The sequence below is a fragment of the Pongo abelii genome, chromosome 1 (assembly GCF_028885655.2).
Source record: "Pongo abelii isolate AG06213 chromosome 1, NHGRI_mPonAbe1-v2.0_pri, whole genome shotgun sequence".
Taxonomy (NCBI): domain Eukaryota; kingdom Metazoa; phylum Chordata; class Mammalia; order Primates; family Hominidae; genus Pongo; species Pongo abelii.
This window is the reverse complement of record NC_071985.2, coordinates 212,356,648-212,372,341: the sequence shown is the minus strand read 5'-3', so window position 1 is coordinate 212,372,341 and position 15,694 is coordinate 212,356,648. Positions and strand designations below refer to the sequence as shown.

Here is a 15,694-nt window from a genome sequence, read left to right as displayed (position 1 = left end):
CTGTTTTTATTACACCTAAAGGTAACAAAATAACCTCTTCTTTAATGTGGTCTTTTCCTAAATAGCAAAAAGAATCCCGCTAGACAAGAGATCAAGCAGTATTTCCCAATTTTGTTTTTTGTTTGTTTTGTTTTGTTTTTTTGAGATAGGGTCTGGCTCTGTAGCCCAGGCTGGAGTACAGTGGCGTGATCTCAGCTCACCGTAGCCTCCGCCTCCCGAGTTCAAGTGATTCTCCTGCCTCAGCCTCCCAAGTGGCTGGGGTTACAGGCACGTGCCACCACATCCGGCTAATTTTCGTATTTTTTTAGTAGAGACAGGGTTTCTCCATGTCGGCCAGGCTGGTCTCGAACTCCTGACCTCAGGTGATCCGCCCGCCTCAGCCTCCTGAAGTGCTGGGATTACAGGTGTGAGCCACCATGCCCAGCTCCAATTTTGTTTCTTTATAATAACATATACATTAGAATAGCCTGAGAGTATAACCTCATATCAATCAACAACCAATTTTAACCTGACAGAACTAACACTATGCAAAATCCAAAAACCTAAGAATTTGTAACTCATAATTTCAATTATTCACAGGACAGCAAAATAGTCAAATGCTTATACTCTATTTTTTACAAAACTATCACTGCCTAATAGTAATTTATCTTAATAATAAAAGCAGGCAACACTTGTTTTCTGGGCATAAAAAAGGATAGAAATGGTCAAAGTTCGTTTATCCAATAGGCCTTATTTTATAAATAGCACACCTCACTATATCTCAAGCACTTCATGGATTATATAACCTTAATGCGCAAGGCTGGGCGGGGTGGCTTATGTCTGTAATTCCAACACTTTGGGAAGCCAAGGCAGGAGAATCACTTGAGCTCAGGAGTTTGAGACATGAGTGGGCAACACAGTGAGACTTTGTCTCTACCAAAAATAAAAAACTAGCCAGGAGTGGTGGCTCGCACCTATAATCCCAGCATTTTGGAAGACCAAGGTAGTCAGATCACTTGAGCCCAGGAGTTGGAGACCAGCCTGGGCCACATGGTGAAATCCCGTCTCTATAAAAAATACAAAAAGTAGCTGGGTGTAGTGGTGCACACATGCAGTTAGTCCCAGTTACTTGGGAAGCTTAGGTGGGAGGGCTCCTTGAGCTCAGGAGTTCTGATTGTGCCATTACACTCCAGCCTGGGTGACAGAGACAGACCTCAAGAAAATGAAAAGATAAGCCACTAAATGAGAGAAAAGACTTGCAACTCCTGTATCTGTTAAACAACTTTTATTCAGAATATATAAAGAACTCTTACAACTCAACAATAAAAAGACATATGACCCAATTAACAACTGGGCAAAGGATCTATATAGATAATTCTCCATAACTGACAAATGGCCAAATGCACACAAACATGGCCAAATGCACACAAAAACATGCTCAACTCCATTAGCCATCAGGGAAACGCAAATCAAAACCACAATGAGATACCACTTTACACCCAATAGGATGGCCTATAATCAAAAAGACAAATAATGACAGGTGTTGGCAAGGATGCAGAAAAACTGAAATCCTCATACACTGTTGGCAGGAACATAAAATGGTGCAACCACTTTGGAAAACATTTTGGCAGTTCCTCCAAATGTTAAACATGGAGTTACCTCATATAACCCAGCAACTATACTCCAAGGTATATACTCAAGAGAAATTACAACATAACATCTATATAAAAACGTCCATGAACGGTCACAGCAACATCATTCAGAGCCAGAAATTTTATCCAACCTTTTATCCAACCTTGGCTATTCATTATCCAAAGGCCAAAAAGTTGAAACAACCCAAATGTCCATGGTACATGGAATATTATTCAATAATTTTAAAAATGAAGTACTAATACATGGTTACAACACAGATGAACCCTGAAAACATTATGCTGAAACAAATCACACACAAAAAATACATTAGTCCACTTATGTAAAAAGTTCAAAATAGGCAAATACATAGAGTTAGAAAATAGACTTGGACTTGCCTAGGACAGGGAGAATTGGGGGAAAATGGGGAGTCAAACAGGTTCCTTTGGGGAGTGACAAAAATATTCTAAAATTATGGTAGTAGTTGTACAATTCTCAACTGGTTTTGAATATACTCAAAACCACCGAATTATACACTCTAAATGGGTGACTCGTATGGTATGTGGATTACATCTCAATAAAGCTGTTTTTTAAAAAAGTAATGGTTTCACACAGCTGAAATCTAACTTCCTCTTATTTATTCAAAATGCTCTAGAATCTGGATCCATTATCTTGAATATTCTACCACGAGAATCCTCTATTCCAAGCACACAGATCCAAATCCTTAGAACACAGCATACACTACACTTGCTTCAAGCCCAAATCTTTGTTCATATTGATCACCCACTCATCATAATCCACCCACCTCTGCCTATCCAAACCCTGACTATAGTCTTAAACTCTTTTTTTTCCTTTTAAAAATTCATACTTCCATGCCAGGCTCAATGGCTCATACCTGTAATCCTGGCACTTTGGTAGGCCAAAGCGAGAGGATCCCTTGAGCCCAGGAGTTTGAGATCAGCCTGGGCAACAAACTGAGATCTCCAAAAAAAAAAAAATTAAAAAATTAGCCAGGCATAGCGGAGTGTGTCTGTGGTCCCAGCTACACAAGAGGCTGAGGCAGGAGGACTGCTTGAGCCCAGCAGGTCGAGGCTACAGTGAGCCATAATTATGCCACTGCACTCCAGCCTGAAAGACACAGCCAGACCCCATCTCAAAAAAATGAATAAGCTGGGCGCAGTGGCTCACGCCTGTAATCCCAACACTTTTGGAGGCTGAGATGGGCAGATCACTTAAGGTCAGGAGTCCAAGGCCAGCCTGGCCTATTATGGTGAAACCCCATCTCTACTAAAAATACAAAAATTGCCCCAATGTGGTGGCGTGCACCTGTAATCCCAGCTACTCGGGAGGCTGAGGCATGAGAATTGCTTGAACCTGGGAGGCAGAAGCTGCAGTGAGCTGAGATGGAGATTACACCACTGTACTCCAGCTTGGGCAACAGAGCAAGACTGTCTCAAAAAAATAAATAAAATAAATAAATGAATTAAGGTTTTTTTCCATTTGTTTTTGGGGAGTTTTTTTGAGACAGAGTCTCACTCTGTCACCCAGGCTGGAGTGCAGCAGTGCAATCATGGCTCACTGCAGCCTTAACCTCCAAGGCTCAAGCAATCCTCCCACCTTAGTCTCCCAAGTAGCTGGGACTACAGGCACGTGCAACTGCGCCTGGCTAATTTTTGTATTTTTTGTAAAGACAAGGTTTTGTCATGTCATCCAGGATGGTTTCAAACTCCTGAACTCAAGCTATCCACCCACCTTGGGCTCCTGAAGTGCTGGGATTACAGGCCATGAGCCACTGCACCTGGCCAAGTTCTCCGAACAAGTTCTATTTCTTACATACTAATTACTAGGACCTAGGAAAAAGGTCAGGAATCATCTCATTTAAACTTTATTATGTCCCTTCAAGGTTCAGTCCTTTCCATTCTCAATGTAAAAATAGTATTCTGGTTTAAAACTGGCTGTATTCATTTTCTATTCCCACTTAATTTTCTCTCCTTATTCCAAAATTATGTTTGTTCCCACACTTCAATCCTCTTTCCCTTAACACGCATGAATCCCTGTGGTCTTTTCCTCCTTCCTTCAATCACTCCTTATGATACTAACACTTCCTTAAAACCAACTAAAGGCCGGATGCGATGGCTCACACCTGTAATCCCAGCACTTTGGGAAGCTGAGGAGGGTGGATCACCTGAGGTGAAGAGTTCGAGACCAGCCTGGGCAATACATAAATAGGCTAGGTGCGGTGGCTCACGCCTGTAATCCCAGTACTTTGGAAGGCCAAGGTCAGGAGTTCAAGATCAGCCAGGCCAATATGGTGAAACCCTGCCTCAACTAAAAATACAAAAATTAGCCAGGCGTGGTGCTGGGTGCCCGTAATCCCAGCTACTCAGGAGGCCGAGGCAGGGGAACTGCTTGAACCCGGGAGGTGGAGGTTGCAATGAGACGAGATCACAACACTGCAATCCAGCCTGAGCAACAGAGTGAGACTCCGTCACAAAGAAAAAAAAAAAATTAGGACTCTGGCTCCCAGCCTTTTTTAAAAACTTAGTATACTTAAACATATAAAGATGAACTTAAAGGGATAATAAAGAAATGTAAATAATTGTATGGGAAAAAACTTGTGATGTTACATTGAGTTTTAATCTTGTAAATAATGCAAAACATTACAGGAACAATAACTCAAAAGATGTTTGACTTACTGATAAAGGTTTGAACATTCCCCTTTGTAATGTGCAGTCATAACTTCTAAGCTAAAAGCCAAAGGTGAAAAAATATTCCCAAGAAAAACATTCCAAAGAAACAAAAAGTTCACTTATATTCCTAGTAGACACAGAATAAAACTATTCAAGAAGTATCTCTTGGCTGGGTGCGGTGGCTGATGCCTGTAATCCCAACACTTTGGGAGGCTGAGGTAGGCAGATCACTCGAGGTCAGGAGTTTGAGACCAGCCTGGCCAACATGGTGAAACCCCGTCTCTACTAAAAATACAAAAAATTAGCTGGTCGTGGTGGAGGGCACCTGTAATCCCAGCTACTCAGGAGGCTGAGGCAGGAGAATTGCTTGACCCGGGAGGCCAAGGTTGCAGTGAGCTGAGATCGTGCCACTGCACTCCAGCCTCGGTGACAGAGTGAGACTCCATCTCAATTAAAAAAAAAAAAAAAGCATCTCTTTTTATTTTTTGGGGACAGTCTTGCCCTTTCACCCAGGCTGGTGTGCAATGGCACAATCAGGTCTCACTACAGCCTTGACCTCCCGGGCTCAAGCAATCCTCCAGCCTCAGCCTCCTGAGTAGCAGGGACTACAGGCATGCACTACCACTCCTGGCAAACTATTTTTTAATTTTTAGTAGAGACAGGGTCTCACCATGTTGCCCAGGCTGGTCTCAAACTCCTAGACTCAAGTGATCCTCTTGCCCCAGCCTCCCAAAGTGCTGGGATTACAGGCATGAGCCACCACACCTGGCCAAAAAAAGTATTTTCCATGGCAGATACTTAGGTAGCAAATTAAGCAAGATACAAAACTAGGTACATAATCTGACTTTATGTTACAAAAATGTATGACCACTAATATTAAAATCCACAGAAAAAAAATCAGGAAAGAAATACACCAAAATGTTAAAAGTGGTTATCACAGCTAGGCACTGGGACACATGCCTGTAATCCCAGCACTTTGGGAGGCCAAGGTGAGCAGGTGGCTTGAGCCCAGGAGTTCGAGACCAGCCTGGGTAACATGGCAAAACCCCATCTCTACAAAAAAATTAGCTAGGCGTGGTGGCACACACCTGTGGTCCCAGCTCCTTGGGAGGCTGAGGTGGGAGGATTGCTTGAGCCCAGGAGTTCAAGGCTGTAGTGAGCCATGAACATGCCCTGGGAGGTAGAGTAAGACCCCACCTCTTAAAAAAAGTGGCAAGGCGCAGTGGCTCACGCCTGTAATCCCAGCACCTTGGGAGGCCAAGGTGGGCAGATCACCTGAAGTCAAGGGTTCGAGACCAGCCTGGCCAACATGGTAAAACCCCACCTCTACCCAAAATACAAAAATTAGCTGCATATAATGGTGCACAGCTGTAATCCTGGCTACTCGGGAGGCTGAGGCAGAATTGCTTGAACCCGGGAGGCAGATGTTGCAGTGACCCAAGATTGTGCCACTGCACTCCAGCCTGGGAAACAGGGCAACACTCTCTCCCCCAAAAAATAAAATAAAATAAAATAAAACAAAATAAAAGGGGTTGTCTCCACTAATAAGATTATGAGTGATTTTTTACTTTTCTATATTTTTCCAAATTTCTCATTTAATTATGTGTTGCTCTTATAATCGTAAGTTTTTAATAATAATATTTGACTACAGATGTTGTTCCTCTTTGGCCTTCATACCAACCCTAATCCTCAGTATCAATATGTACTTCAAATACAACTCAGGCACTTCAGATGGCTTTGTAGACTGGGTCAATGCTATTCCATCTGAAAGGAAATTACAGAATTATTTTCAATTCAATTATACATCACTGCAAAATAATTTGAGGGCAGCTCTGAATGCTATAAGTGAGTTGTGATGCCATCTACATTAATCCTAAAACTTATCTTCAAATTGATTCCTAAAGTCCAACACACTTAACATTTTATTTAATAAATATTTACAGGCCAGGCACGGTGGCTCATGCCTGTAATCCCAGCACTTTGGGAGGCCAAGGTGGGCGGATCACAAGGTCAGGAGATCGAGAACATATTGACCAACATGGTGAAACCCCATCTCTACTAAAAATACAAAAATTAGCCAGGCATGGTGGTGCGCGCCTGTAGTCCCAGCTACTCTAGAGGCTGAGGCAGGAGAATCACTTGAACCCAGGAGGCAGAGGTTGAAGTGAGCTGAGATTGTGCCACTGCACTCCAGCCTGGGCGACAAGAGCAAAACTCCATCTCAAAAATAAATAAATAAATAAATAAATAAATAAACAAACAAACAAATTTACAGACTGCCTACTATCTGTCAAGCAGTATTCTAGGTGCTAGCAATTTCACGGTGAGCAAAACAAACAAAAATCTCTGCCTTCATGGAGTTTACATTCTATTACCAAAATTCAATGTCTTATAAAGTCAGGCAGCACACAGTGGGCTCAAAAAAGTACAAAACAGGCTGGGTGTGGTGGCTCACGCCTGTAATCCCAGCAGTTTGGGAGGCTGAGATGGGCAGATCACTTGAGATCGGGAGTTCGAGAACATCCTGACCAACATGGTAAAACCCTACCTGTACCCAAAATACAAAAATTAGATGGGTGTGATGGCACACACCTGTAATCCCAGCTACTCAGGAAGCTAAGGCAGGAGAATCACTTGAACCCAGGAGGTGGAGGATGCAGTGAGCCGAGACTGCGCCACTGCACTCCAGCCTGGACGACAGAGACTCTGTCTCAAAAAAAAAAGGTACAAAACAATTACTAGTTAATAAAGATCATGGCAGAGCATAGTGGCTAACACCTGTAATCCCAGCACTTTGGGAGGTCGAGGTGGATGGATCACTTGAAGTCAGGAGTTTAAGAGCAGCCTGGCCAACATGGCAAAATCCATCTCTACTAAAAATACAAAAATTAGCTAGGTGTGGTGGTACACACCTGTAATCCCAGCTACTTGGGAGGCTGAGGCATGAGAATCACTTGAACCCAGGAAGCAGAGATTGCAGTGAGCCAAGGTCACACTCCAGCCTGGGTGACAGAGCAAGACCCTGTCTTAAAAAAAAAAAAAAAAAGTCATAAAAACTAACAAATTTCAAATGCACTTAAAATAGTTTAACTATCTCAAATTTCAGCTGAGCTACAGGAGATTGAAAAATCCTTTGGTTGGCAGCAAGCCAAAGAACTGGAAGCCATTTGAGAATTCAGAAGTCACTTGAGATCCTGCAATATTTCATCCATGGAAGTCTCAGCTGCAGTTTATCCATTGCTTAAAGTCATATGCGTGGCTAATAATCAGGAACTAGTTAGTTTCCTATTATATTAGCTCAAAGTATTATTCCTTAGGTAAAAATAGATTGTGTCTCACCACAGCACCACGGGAGTTTATTCCAGAACTTACTTTCCCTCATATCTCATAATGAACTAACTGTATCATCACCCAGAACAAGCCAGCAAATGACCATGACAACCTTATTTTATGGTCTCCCACTATCTCACAACTAACTATACAGTCTTCACCACTAAAGTCAGAGAGGTGCTTCTGTCTCTTTGGCTGAATCTAACATTAACAAGCCAAAAACCAGAAGTAGCTTATATGAGCAAACTGCTGCTTTGCCTCTGCCCCATGTTAGCATCTGCTAATATCAATAAGCCACCACAGAACATGTCACTTACCATCAGACAAAGAAAACATTAACTGGTTTCTGTAAATCCCTCCCCTCTACTTGCAAGAATAACACAAATCTCAAAAGACAATCATAAGCAATTATAATTCAAGAAGGTCACTGAATAAATGAGTCTAGCCCCCACATTTCAGAGAAGGGATAACTAATGCCTGGAGCAGTTACCTGGCTAGTCTAAGATAAGATATCTATTACAAAGAAAGAGCCAAACTCAAAGCCAGATTTTTTGCCTCCAAATCAGGTGCACTTCTCAATACACCAAGGTAAATCTACTTCTATTTTAAGACTAGCAAGTACTGTTTCTAAGCCAAAGTCTAGTATTAAAAGGGCAAGGATATTATGAGATGCACTGGGAAGGAGAGACCAGGAACAGACCCACCACGGATCAGATCAGGTATGTATCTCCTTCTCATACACTAATTCCTCAGATTATGATACAGAAAATACTTTGAATTTTTAGCTTGTGTTTGACTGTCGCTTTCTCTGGTACCTCCTCTAGCAAAAAAAAAAAAGGCTGAAACGTGACTGAAATCCATTTATTAAAATTCTATGCAGCAGCAATGGAATTGGAAAAAGCAGGCAGGCAGAAGAGAAAGCTATGTAAACCTGGGTTAATTCTTACTCATTCTTCTAGTTTAGCTGAGATGTCAACTTCTTTTAGAAAGCCTTAATTCCTCCTTCCTCAGACTACTCTCACAGCAGAGTTATCACAGTTATCACTGTACTTGCCTCATGACGTTTTGTTTACCCACCTCTACTCAAAAGGACCAAGTTCTTTGAGGGCAATGATTTCTACCTTAGCTCTTCAATCCTACATCTAGCACTGAGTGTAGCAGCATACAGGGGGTGCTGAATTAATGAATTCATAAACTTGCCACATCTACTGAAGCCTCAATATAAATGGCAAAATGTGGCAATCCTCTTTACTGACTGATTGATTGAGACGGAGTCTCGCTGTCACCCAGGCTGGAGTGCAGTAGAGCGATCTCAGCTCACTGCAATCTCCGCCTCCTGGGTTCAAGCCATTCTCCTGCCTCAGCCTCCCAAGTAGCTGGGACTACAGGCGCCTGCCACCATGCCCGGCTAATTTTATGTATTTTTAGTAGAGACGGGGTTTCACCGTGTTAGCCAGGATGGTCTCAATCTCCTGATCTCGTGATCTGCCCGCCTCGGCCTCCCAAAGTGCTAGGATTACAGGAATCCTCTCCATTGACTTAAGATGTGGTTCTCGGCCGGGCGCAGTGGCTCATACCTGTAATCCCAGAACTATGGGAGGTCGAGGCAGGCGGATCACGAGGTCAGGAGATCAAGACCATCCTGGCTAACACAGTGAAACTCCATCTCTACTAAAATACAAAAAATTAGCCAGGCATGGTGGTGCGCACCTGTAGTCCCAGCTACTCAGGAAGCTGAGGTACGGGAATCATTTGAACCCAGGAGGCGGAGGCTGCAGTGAGCCAAAATCGTGCCACTACACTCCAGCCTGGCAACAGAGCGAGACTCAATCTCAAAAAAAAGATGTGGTTTTCAAACATTTTCTAGAAGACCTTTGATTTTGTTTTTTTTGAGGTGGAGTCTCACTCTGTAACCCAGGCTGGAGCGCAGTGGTGCAATCTCGGCTCACTGCAACCTCTGCTTCCTGGGTTCCAGCGATTCTCCTGCCTTGGCCTCCTGAGTAGCTGAAATTACAGGCAGGCGCCACCACGCCCAGCTAATTTTTGTACTTTTAGTAGAGACCGGGTTTCGCAAGATCAGGGCCAGGTGCGGTGGCTCAATGCCTGTAATCCCAGCACTTTGGGAGGCTGAGGCAGGCGGATCACATGAAGCCAGGAGTTCGAGACCAGCCTGGTCGACATGGGGAAACCCAATCTCTACTAAAAACACAAAAATTAGCCAGGCTTGGTGGCATGTCACCGTAATCCCAGCTACTCAGGAGGCCGAGGCAGGAGAATCACTTGAACCCGGGAGGTGGAGGTTGCAGTAAGCTGAGATCACACTACTGCACTCCAGCCTGGGTAACAGAGCAAGACTCTTGTCTTAAAAAAAAAAAAAAAAAAAAAAATTAAAAATGTTATCAGAAACCCCAATACGGAAAATCAACACATCAGTCCTAAGTTGGTTTAAACTCTCATGGTTTGATAGAAAATACTTCACTTTGATCACTTTTTGACTTTCTAGCTAAGATCGGGTATAGAAAATACCTTCCTCTGAAACCCATAAACCTAGGACAGGAAGTAGCAGCAGCTGAGCTATAACTCAGGCATCTGAGTAACTTTCTTCCTTATCTCCATCTTGTATCTGTTGCCCTCTGTTCTCCTATAGGAGGATCTGTACTCAATATTTGACGTTTTCTTGATGGTGGGGCTTAGGAGCAGAAAGACTGCTGGCCACTATATGAGCTACAGAATTCTAGTTGCTAATTATAATGGTATTCTGCTTGAGGCCTTGCTAACTTCTGAACAAGCAGGAACATGCACTCAACCAAAGGCCTATGTCTTAAGGCTCAATAAGGTAAAGATAACCTACTTGTCTAGCAGTATGTGACTATGAACTAATTAAAACAAAGTACAGTATCACTGTGTTCTAAATTACTCTACAGAACCTCATTTCTGTATACAGACCTTCCCCTGGCTCTCAAATATAGGAAAGTATCCTTCCTCCCATTCCCATATACAGGCTTGGTGAGAAACAGCCAAGCATAGTGAAAAAGGCATTCATGGGCTTTGGAGTCAGTCATACCAGTCTGAATCACAGACCACCATTTACTAGGAGAACCCTGGAAACATTACTTCTCTGCACTTCAGTTTCCTCATCTATAAAATACGGACAATACCGACTACCTTATTAAAGTTCTCCTGGGAATTAAATAAAATTATGCATGTCTGGCTCCCAGGATAGTAGGAACTCAATAAATAAATACTATTATTAATTATTCATATTTAGCTTTGGTAGAGAAGCAAAAAAGAAGACAGAAAATGTTATTGGCTTCAGCCTGTAAAATAAAACTGAAAATCAATACAGAAATTAAAAAAGAAAACTACAATACCAAAAGAAGCAACAGGAATAGCGGTTTTTAATAGATATGTCACATATCTATGACAAACTAGCTAAGAACATGAGGTATTTTCCGGTTGATACAGGTCTTTCCCAAATTTAGCTCCTGCTAAGAACCCACTGCCTGATTTTCTTAACTATATTGGCTGCCCCAAAACAGTAACTAGACTCCCCAGAAGTGTCAGCAACCCTGAGAGAAATTATACCCTGAAGCCTTTCCATATAGAGAGAACACTGCGTATTCATAACATTGACTGCAAAGTTGTTCTTTTTAAGTCAGAACTGCTTGGATACCTAAATTCAAACTCATTTATCTTGAATTATCTGAAGGGTGAGCAATTTCAGCCTAAAGAGCTAGGCTCTTAAGGGGGGGCCCAAGAAACCCCCCCCCCCAAAAAATGTAAGCAACAGTTTCTATATATGCACAGTTTTCTGTGGAAAGGGTCTATATAGCTTTCATCAAAATGTCAAAGTTGTTTGTTACCCAGAAAAGGTTAAGAATCACTGTTAAGATTCTCCACAGAGCCTCTTGGAACCTCATACGGGTAAGTTAGGGTGAGCATATCTCAAGGCAAATAGTTTAAAGTGCTAATTTCATAACCTATAAACTTCATGCTGGATTATGTTATGAAAACCCTAAGCCTATTTCTCCATTCCTTTAGCACTTTTCATATCAGAGTTTTTCTTTTTCCAACCTTGAACATCCTGGCCTGCCCTCTGCCAGGCCCCCATCATCTGCTTCTTTTAAGCCAAAGGCCACTGCTTGAAATGGCCTTTTGGGTCCTGCCATGCAATACTGATACCTACTTTTAAGCAGGTGCCAGTTTACATTCAAATCCGTTACTGTTAACACTTCTCCTCATTTCTGATTTGTCACTTGAACACTAAGTATAAATGAAGGATACAGTGCCACGCAAATCTTTTCAGTATTTTTACAAATTTAAAATACTGTCTGGCCAGATGCAGTGGCTCACGCCTGTAATTCCAGCACTTTGGGACGCTGATCACGCCTTACAAAAAATTACCTGGACCTGGTGGCACACGCCTGTAATCCCAGCTACTCGGGAGGCTGAGGCATAAGAATTGCTGGAATCCAGCTGGCGTAGGTTGCAGTGAGCCGACATCACACCACTGCACTCCAACAGAGCAAGACTCTGTCTCAAAAATAAATAAAACTGTCTGAACTTATTAATTCAACGCAAACACAACTATACCCACATATTTTGAGGGTCTGGAGATCTATTCAAGCCATGAACAGTGCAACTCCAGCTATGCACTCCTGCCAAGATGCTTAAATGTTATCAACTTATTGAACAATGACCACTTGCGTCAAATACAAATTCCCATACTCCCTCAGGGTAGAAAAGTAGAACTGCTCTATTTCAATCCTTTTTTAATCAATACCCCATTACCAGTTGATAACACTTCACCACTGGTGTGTTCTGATGAAATCTACAACCTATATTTCATTTACTGTTTATATAATAAAATTTTCTATTTTAGCAATTGTAACCTTTCAGTGTGTAAAAGCAAAGAGAAAACAGTAAGAGCTGTGAAACACATCAAGAGGAAGATTAATTTTAGCTTCAATGGCATGAGGCAAAGTAAAAACATAAAGCCACACAAAAGTAAGTGTTCCATATGACTAAAATTGGTTTAAAATTATCTACACTGGAAATTACACTTAAATTTATCTCTTTAACAAGTGCTTTTTATTCAAAAGAAAATTAAGTTTCAGCTTTAGTAACTACTTGAATGTTGCAACCAACTCAGAGCTTTTATAAGTCCTTCTGTGAAATGCACTGAGAAAAAGCATACTTGAAACACAGCTCTTTGTGTCCCAAAAAGCCACCCAATTCACCAAACAGTGTCACATTCAGCACTGCGGTCCTTACTACTCTGCACATCAAGGACACCTACTATAGATTTCCTTTCATTTCTGTTTAATTGCCAAAACAGCTCAAAGATGCAGGTAATGAGTAATTTATGTGGTGGCACAATTCAGAAACTTTAAAGTCCTAACCGAGTATAGGCAATCAAGGTAAAAAATGAAATTAGAAAGGAATTTAAACTCACAAAGTAGTAAGCAAAGACAGGTTTAAGAGATTCAACACTGAACTCTGCCTTTAAGTAGGCAAACCAGCCAATCTTCCCCCACCCCAGAGACACTGACCAAAACCAACCAGGTTTTCCATAAGCAACGCTAAGTTATCACCACACTTTCTCATCGGTGAACAATTCCTAATTGAACAGAATCATGCAGGATAAAAACATTATGAAATCAGTACACACGTCACACTGGAATGGAATTTATCTTTACACTGCACCACGGTGCCTGGATTGAAAAACATGAACTAGGTTTAAAGAAGAGAGAAAATGACACTTGGCAGAAAACAAACAATGACCTGAAATGACTCTAGAAGGGAGATTGCTTTCCCTTCTCAAAGTAATCTATACAGACAAGAATCAAACTACAGACTGTGAAATAATCTGGGGACCTCACAGCAGTTAGCTTCTTACTTGCTCAAACATCCTACAATCTCTAAAAGTCAAACGCACGACGACACAAACACAAAAACACAACACATCTAACATCCAATCATTATTTATTGATTTACACAAATACAGTGGGTGTAGGGAGGAGGTGATGCATGATGAAATGTTATTCTCAGGTACGCAATACCTTTCTAAATCTCCGTGGAATTCATGAATTCAACGTTTTACCTTCACCGGCTAGTTTTTGACTAAAATACCCCATCACCAAGTCTTTTCAATCAAAGCTGTCCAAAATTCTACAATCGAGCAAATAACATGAAATTAGAAACATTCAATACTAGACTTTCCTCCAGAAGCCCTGGTAACTCTCTAGACATCAGGCCTATGAGGAGTAAATTAAAGCCCATTAAAAATATTCAGCCTAACACAAATCTTCCAAGAAGTGAGACTTTTGTGGGTGATGGGTAATGTCAGGGAACTTCCTCTTCCTTTAAAAAGGTCAAAGACAGGGAAGCGTCCGGCGTCACATTTCCTCCTCAGATCTCTACCACAAACCACATCACAACTCTCCCATTACTAAAAAAAATTATCCAGAGGATCTGCTTTCTGTACATTTTCACCTTAGACTGAAAATCCAACTTACCTCGGAAACGAGCTGATTAGTTTCAAACAAGAAATTTACAGATAAAGTTTATTATGTACTAATAATAATTAGGGAAGCCCACTGTGTCCCGCTGTAGGGGGAGCCGAGAGGAGGAGAAGAGCAGGAGGGTGTAATCCTCACAACAACCAGAGAAAAGCCTTCCCTGCAGGGTTGGTCTCAGGCACCAAGCAAATTCTGCCCAATAAAGGGGGGGAGGGTACCTTAGGGGAGGAGGGGAGAAGGGACCCCAAGCTCTAAAAGGAAGGGGCTGCAGAAGCATGGCCAAGTGGAGCTAGCTTTCACAGTATTGCAGTGTCTGGGGGTCCCCCCGCAGTGCTGCTGCCGGGGCACCCCAAAAGCTCCGCCCAAGCCCGATGCAGGGGCTTGAGCCGCTGTCCCTTTCCTGGCTGGGCTGTGGCGGCCGGCAGGAGGGTCCCCTGGGCTGCGGGGTCCCCCTGGACTGCGACGACAAGAACCGAAGGGCCGACAGGAAGGTGAAAAGGATACTGTTGGGGCGCCTGGGTCTGGAGGGCCCTGATGTTCGGGTGAGGAGGGGGGGCCGCTGCCGCCGCCGCCGCCGCCGCCGCTGCCGCCGCTGCTGCCGCCGCCGGGTGAGGAGGCGGTACCGCTGCTGCCGCCGCCGCCGCCGCCGCCGCTCCGGTGCCGGGTCCGGTTCCTGCTGCAGTCGCTGTGCCTGATTTCAGAGCCGGTTTCTGCGGTAAACTCATGGCAAAGCGAAGCCACCAACCCCCCCAGAGCGGGACCGGGCGCGCCGGGGTGCAGGGGCCAGGGGCAGCGGGGGGGCGGGATGGGGGCAGACCCGGGGAGGCGGCGGGAGCGGGGGGCTGGGGGGAGCCTGGGAGGAGGAGGAGGAGGGGGCCGGGGCCGGTCACACACGCCCGACGCCGCCGCCGCCGCCGCCTCCGCCGCCGCCGCCGCCGGCAGCAGCAGCCGCCCCGCGGGCCAGCACCACCGGCTGCCGGTCTCCGTGACAACGCGACCCCAGGGGGGGGGCCGGACCCGGCGGGGGCAGGAGGCGGAGAGACCGGACCTTTCACGGCAATATCCTCATGGGCCGGCGGCGGGGGATCTTTATCCCCCTCCCCGGAGGAAGCGGCGCCCTTCTCGGTAGCGGGGCTCAGGCGATGCCGGTGGATTTTCTTCACTCAACGAGCAGAGCATCCAACATGGCGCTGTGGCCGCCTCCAGCAGTCCGGCAGGACGGCTGCTCGGAAAACTTCGGGCTTTTTCGGAATGGCTCGGGAAGCCGAGGGTGGGAAGCCTCTTCGGCTCTTTCCGGAGACTGCTAGGGGTCGGGATTCTTCGGAGACGCTCGGGTGCGTCCTCGGCCGCCGTTCGGGAGCGCTCAGGGGCTAACTCGCTTCCTCGGCAAAGATCGGCGAGGGGGATCTTCGCCGGCTTACAGCTGCGCGGGTGCGGGGCGGAGGGAGAGACCAAAGGCGAGATCTGGCTTGCGAGAGTCCTCCCCTGCGGCCCAGCCTCGAAGAACAATGGTAATGGCCCCGGAGTCGGCTGTTCGCTGAGCCC

At 44.3% G+C, this 15,694-nt stretch overlaps 1 protein-coding gene across 36 annotated transcripts in view; it reads right to left on the bottom strand.

Annotated features, from left to right (window-relative positions):
- Nucleotides 1–15,435, bottom strand: part of EIF4G3 (eukaryotic translation initiation factor 4 gamma 3) — a 366,672-nt gene extending 351,237 nt beyond the window's left edge. For 34 of the 36 annotated variants that reach the window (XR_010138524.1, XR_010138525.1, XM_063719647.1 and 31 more), the window contains exon 1: nt 14,654–15,022. Coding sequence is in view for 32 of the 36 variants with exons in the window: in XM_063719647.1 (XP_063575717.1) it covers nt 14,654–14,874 (221 nt within the window). In the remaining 4 variants the exon portion in view is untranslated. Of the gene's footprint in view, nt 1–14,653; nt 15,023–15,197 lie in introns of those variants that run through there. The other 2 variants (XM_063719739.1, XM_063719748.1) reach the window with 2 other exon arrangements.
- Between the last annotated feature and the right edge of the window lie 259 nt (nt 15,436–15,694).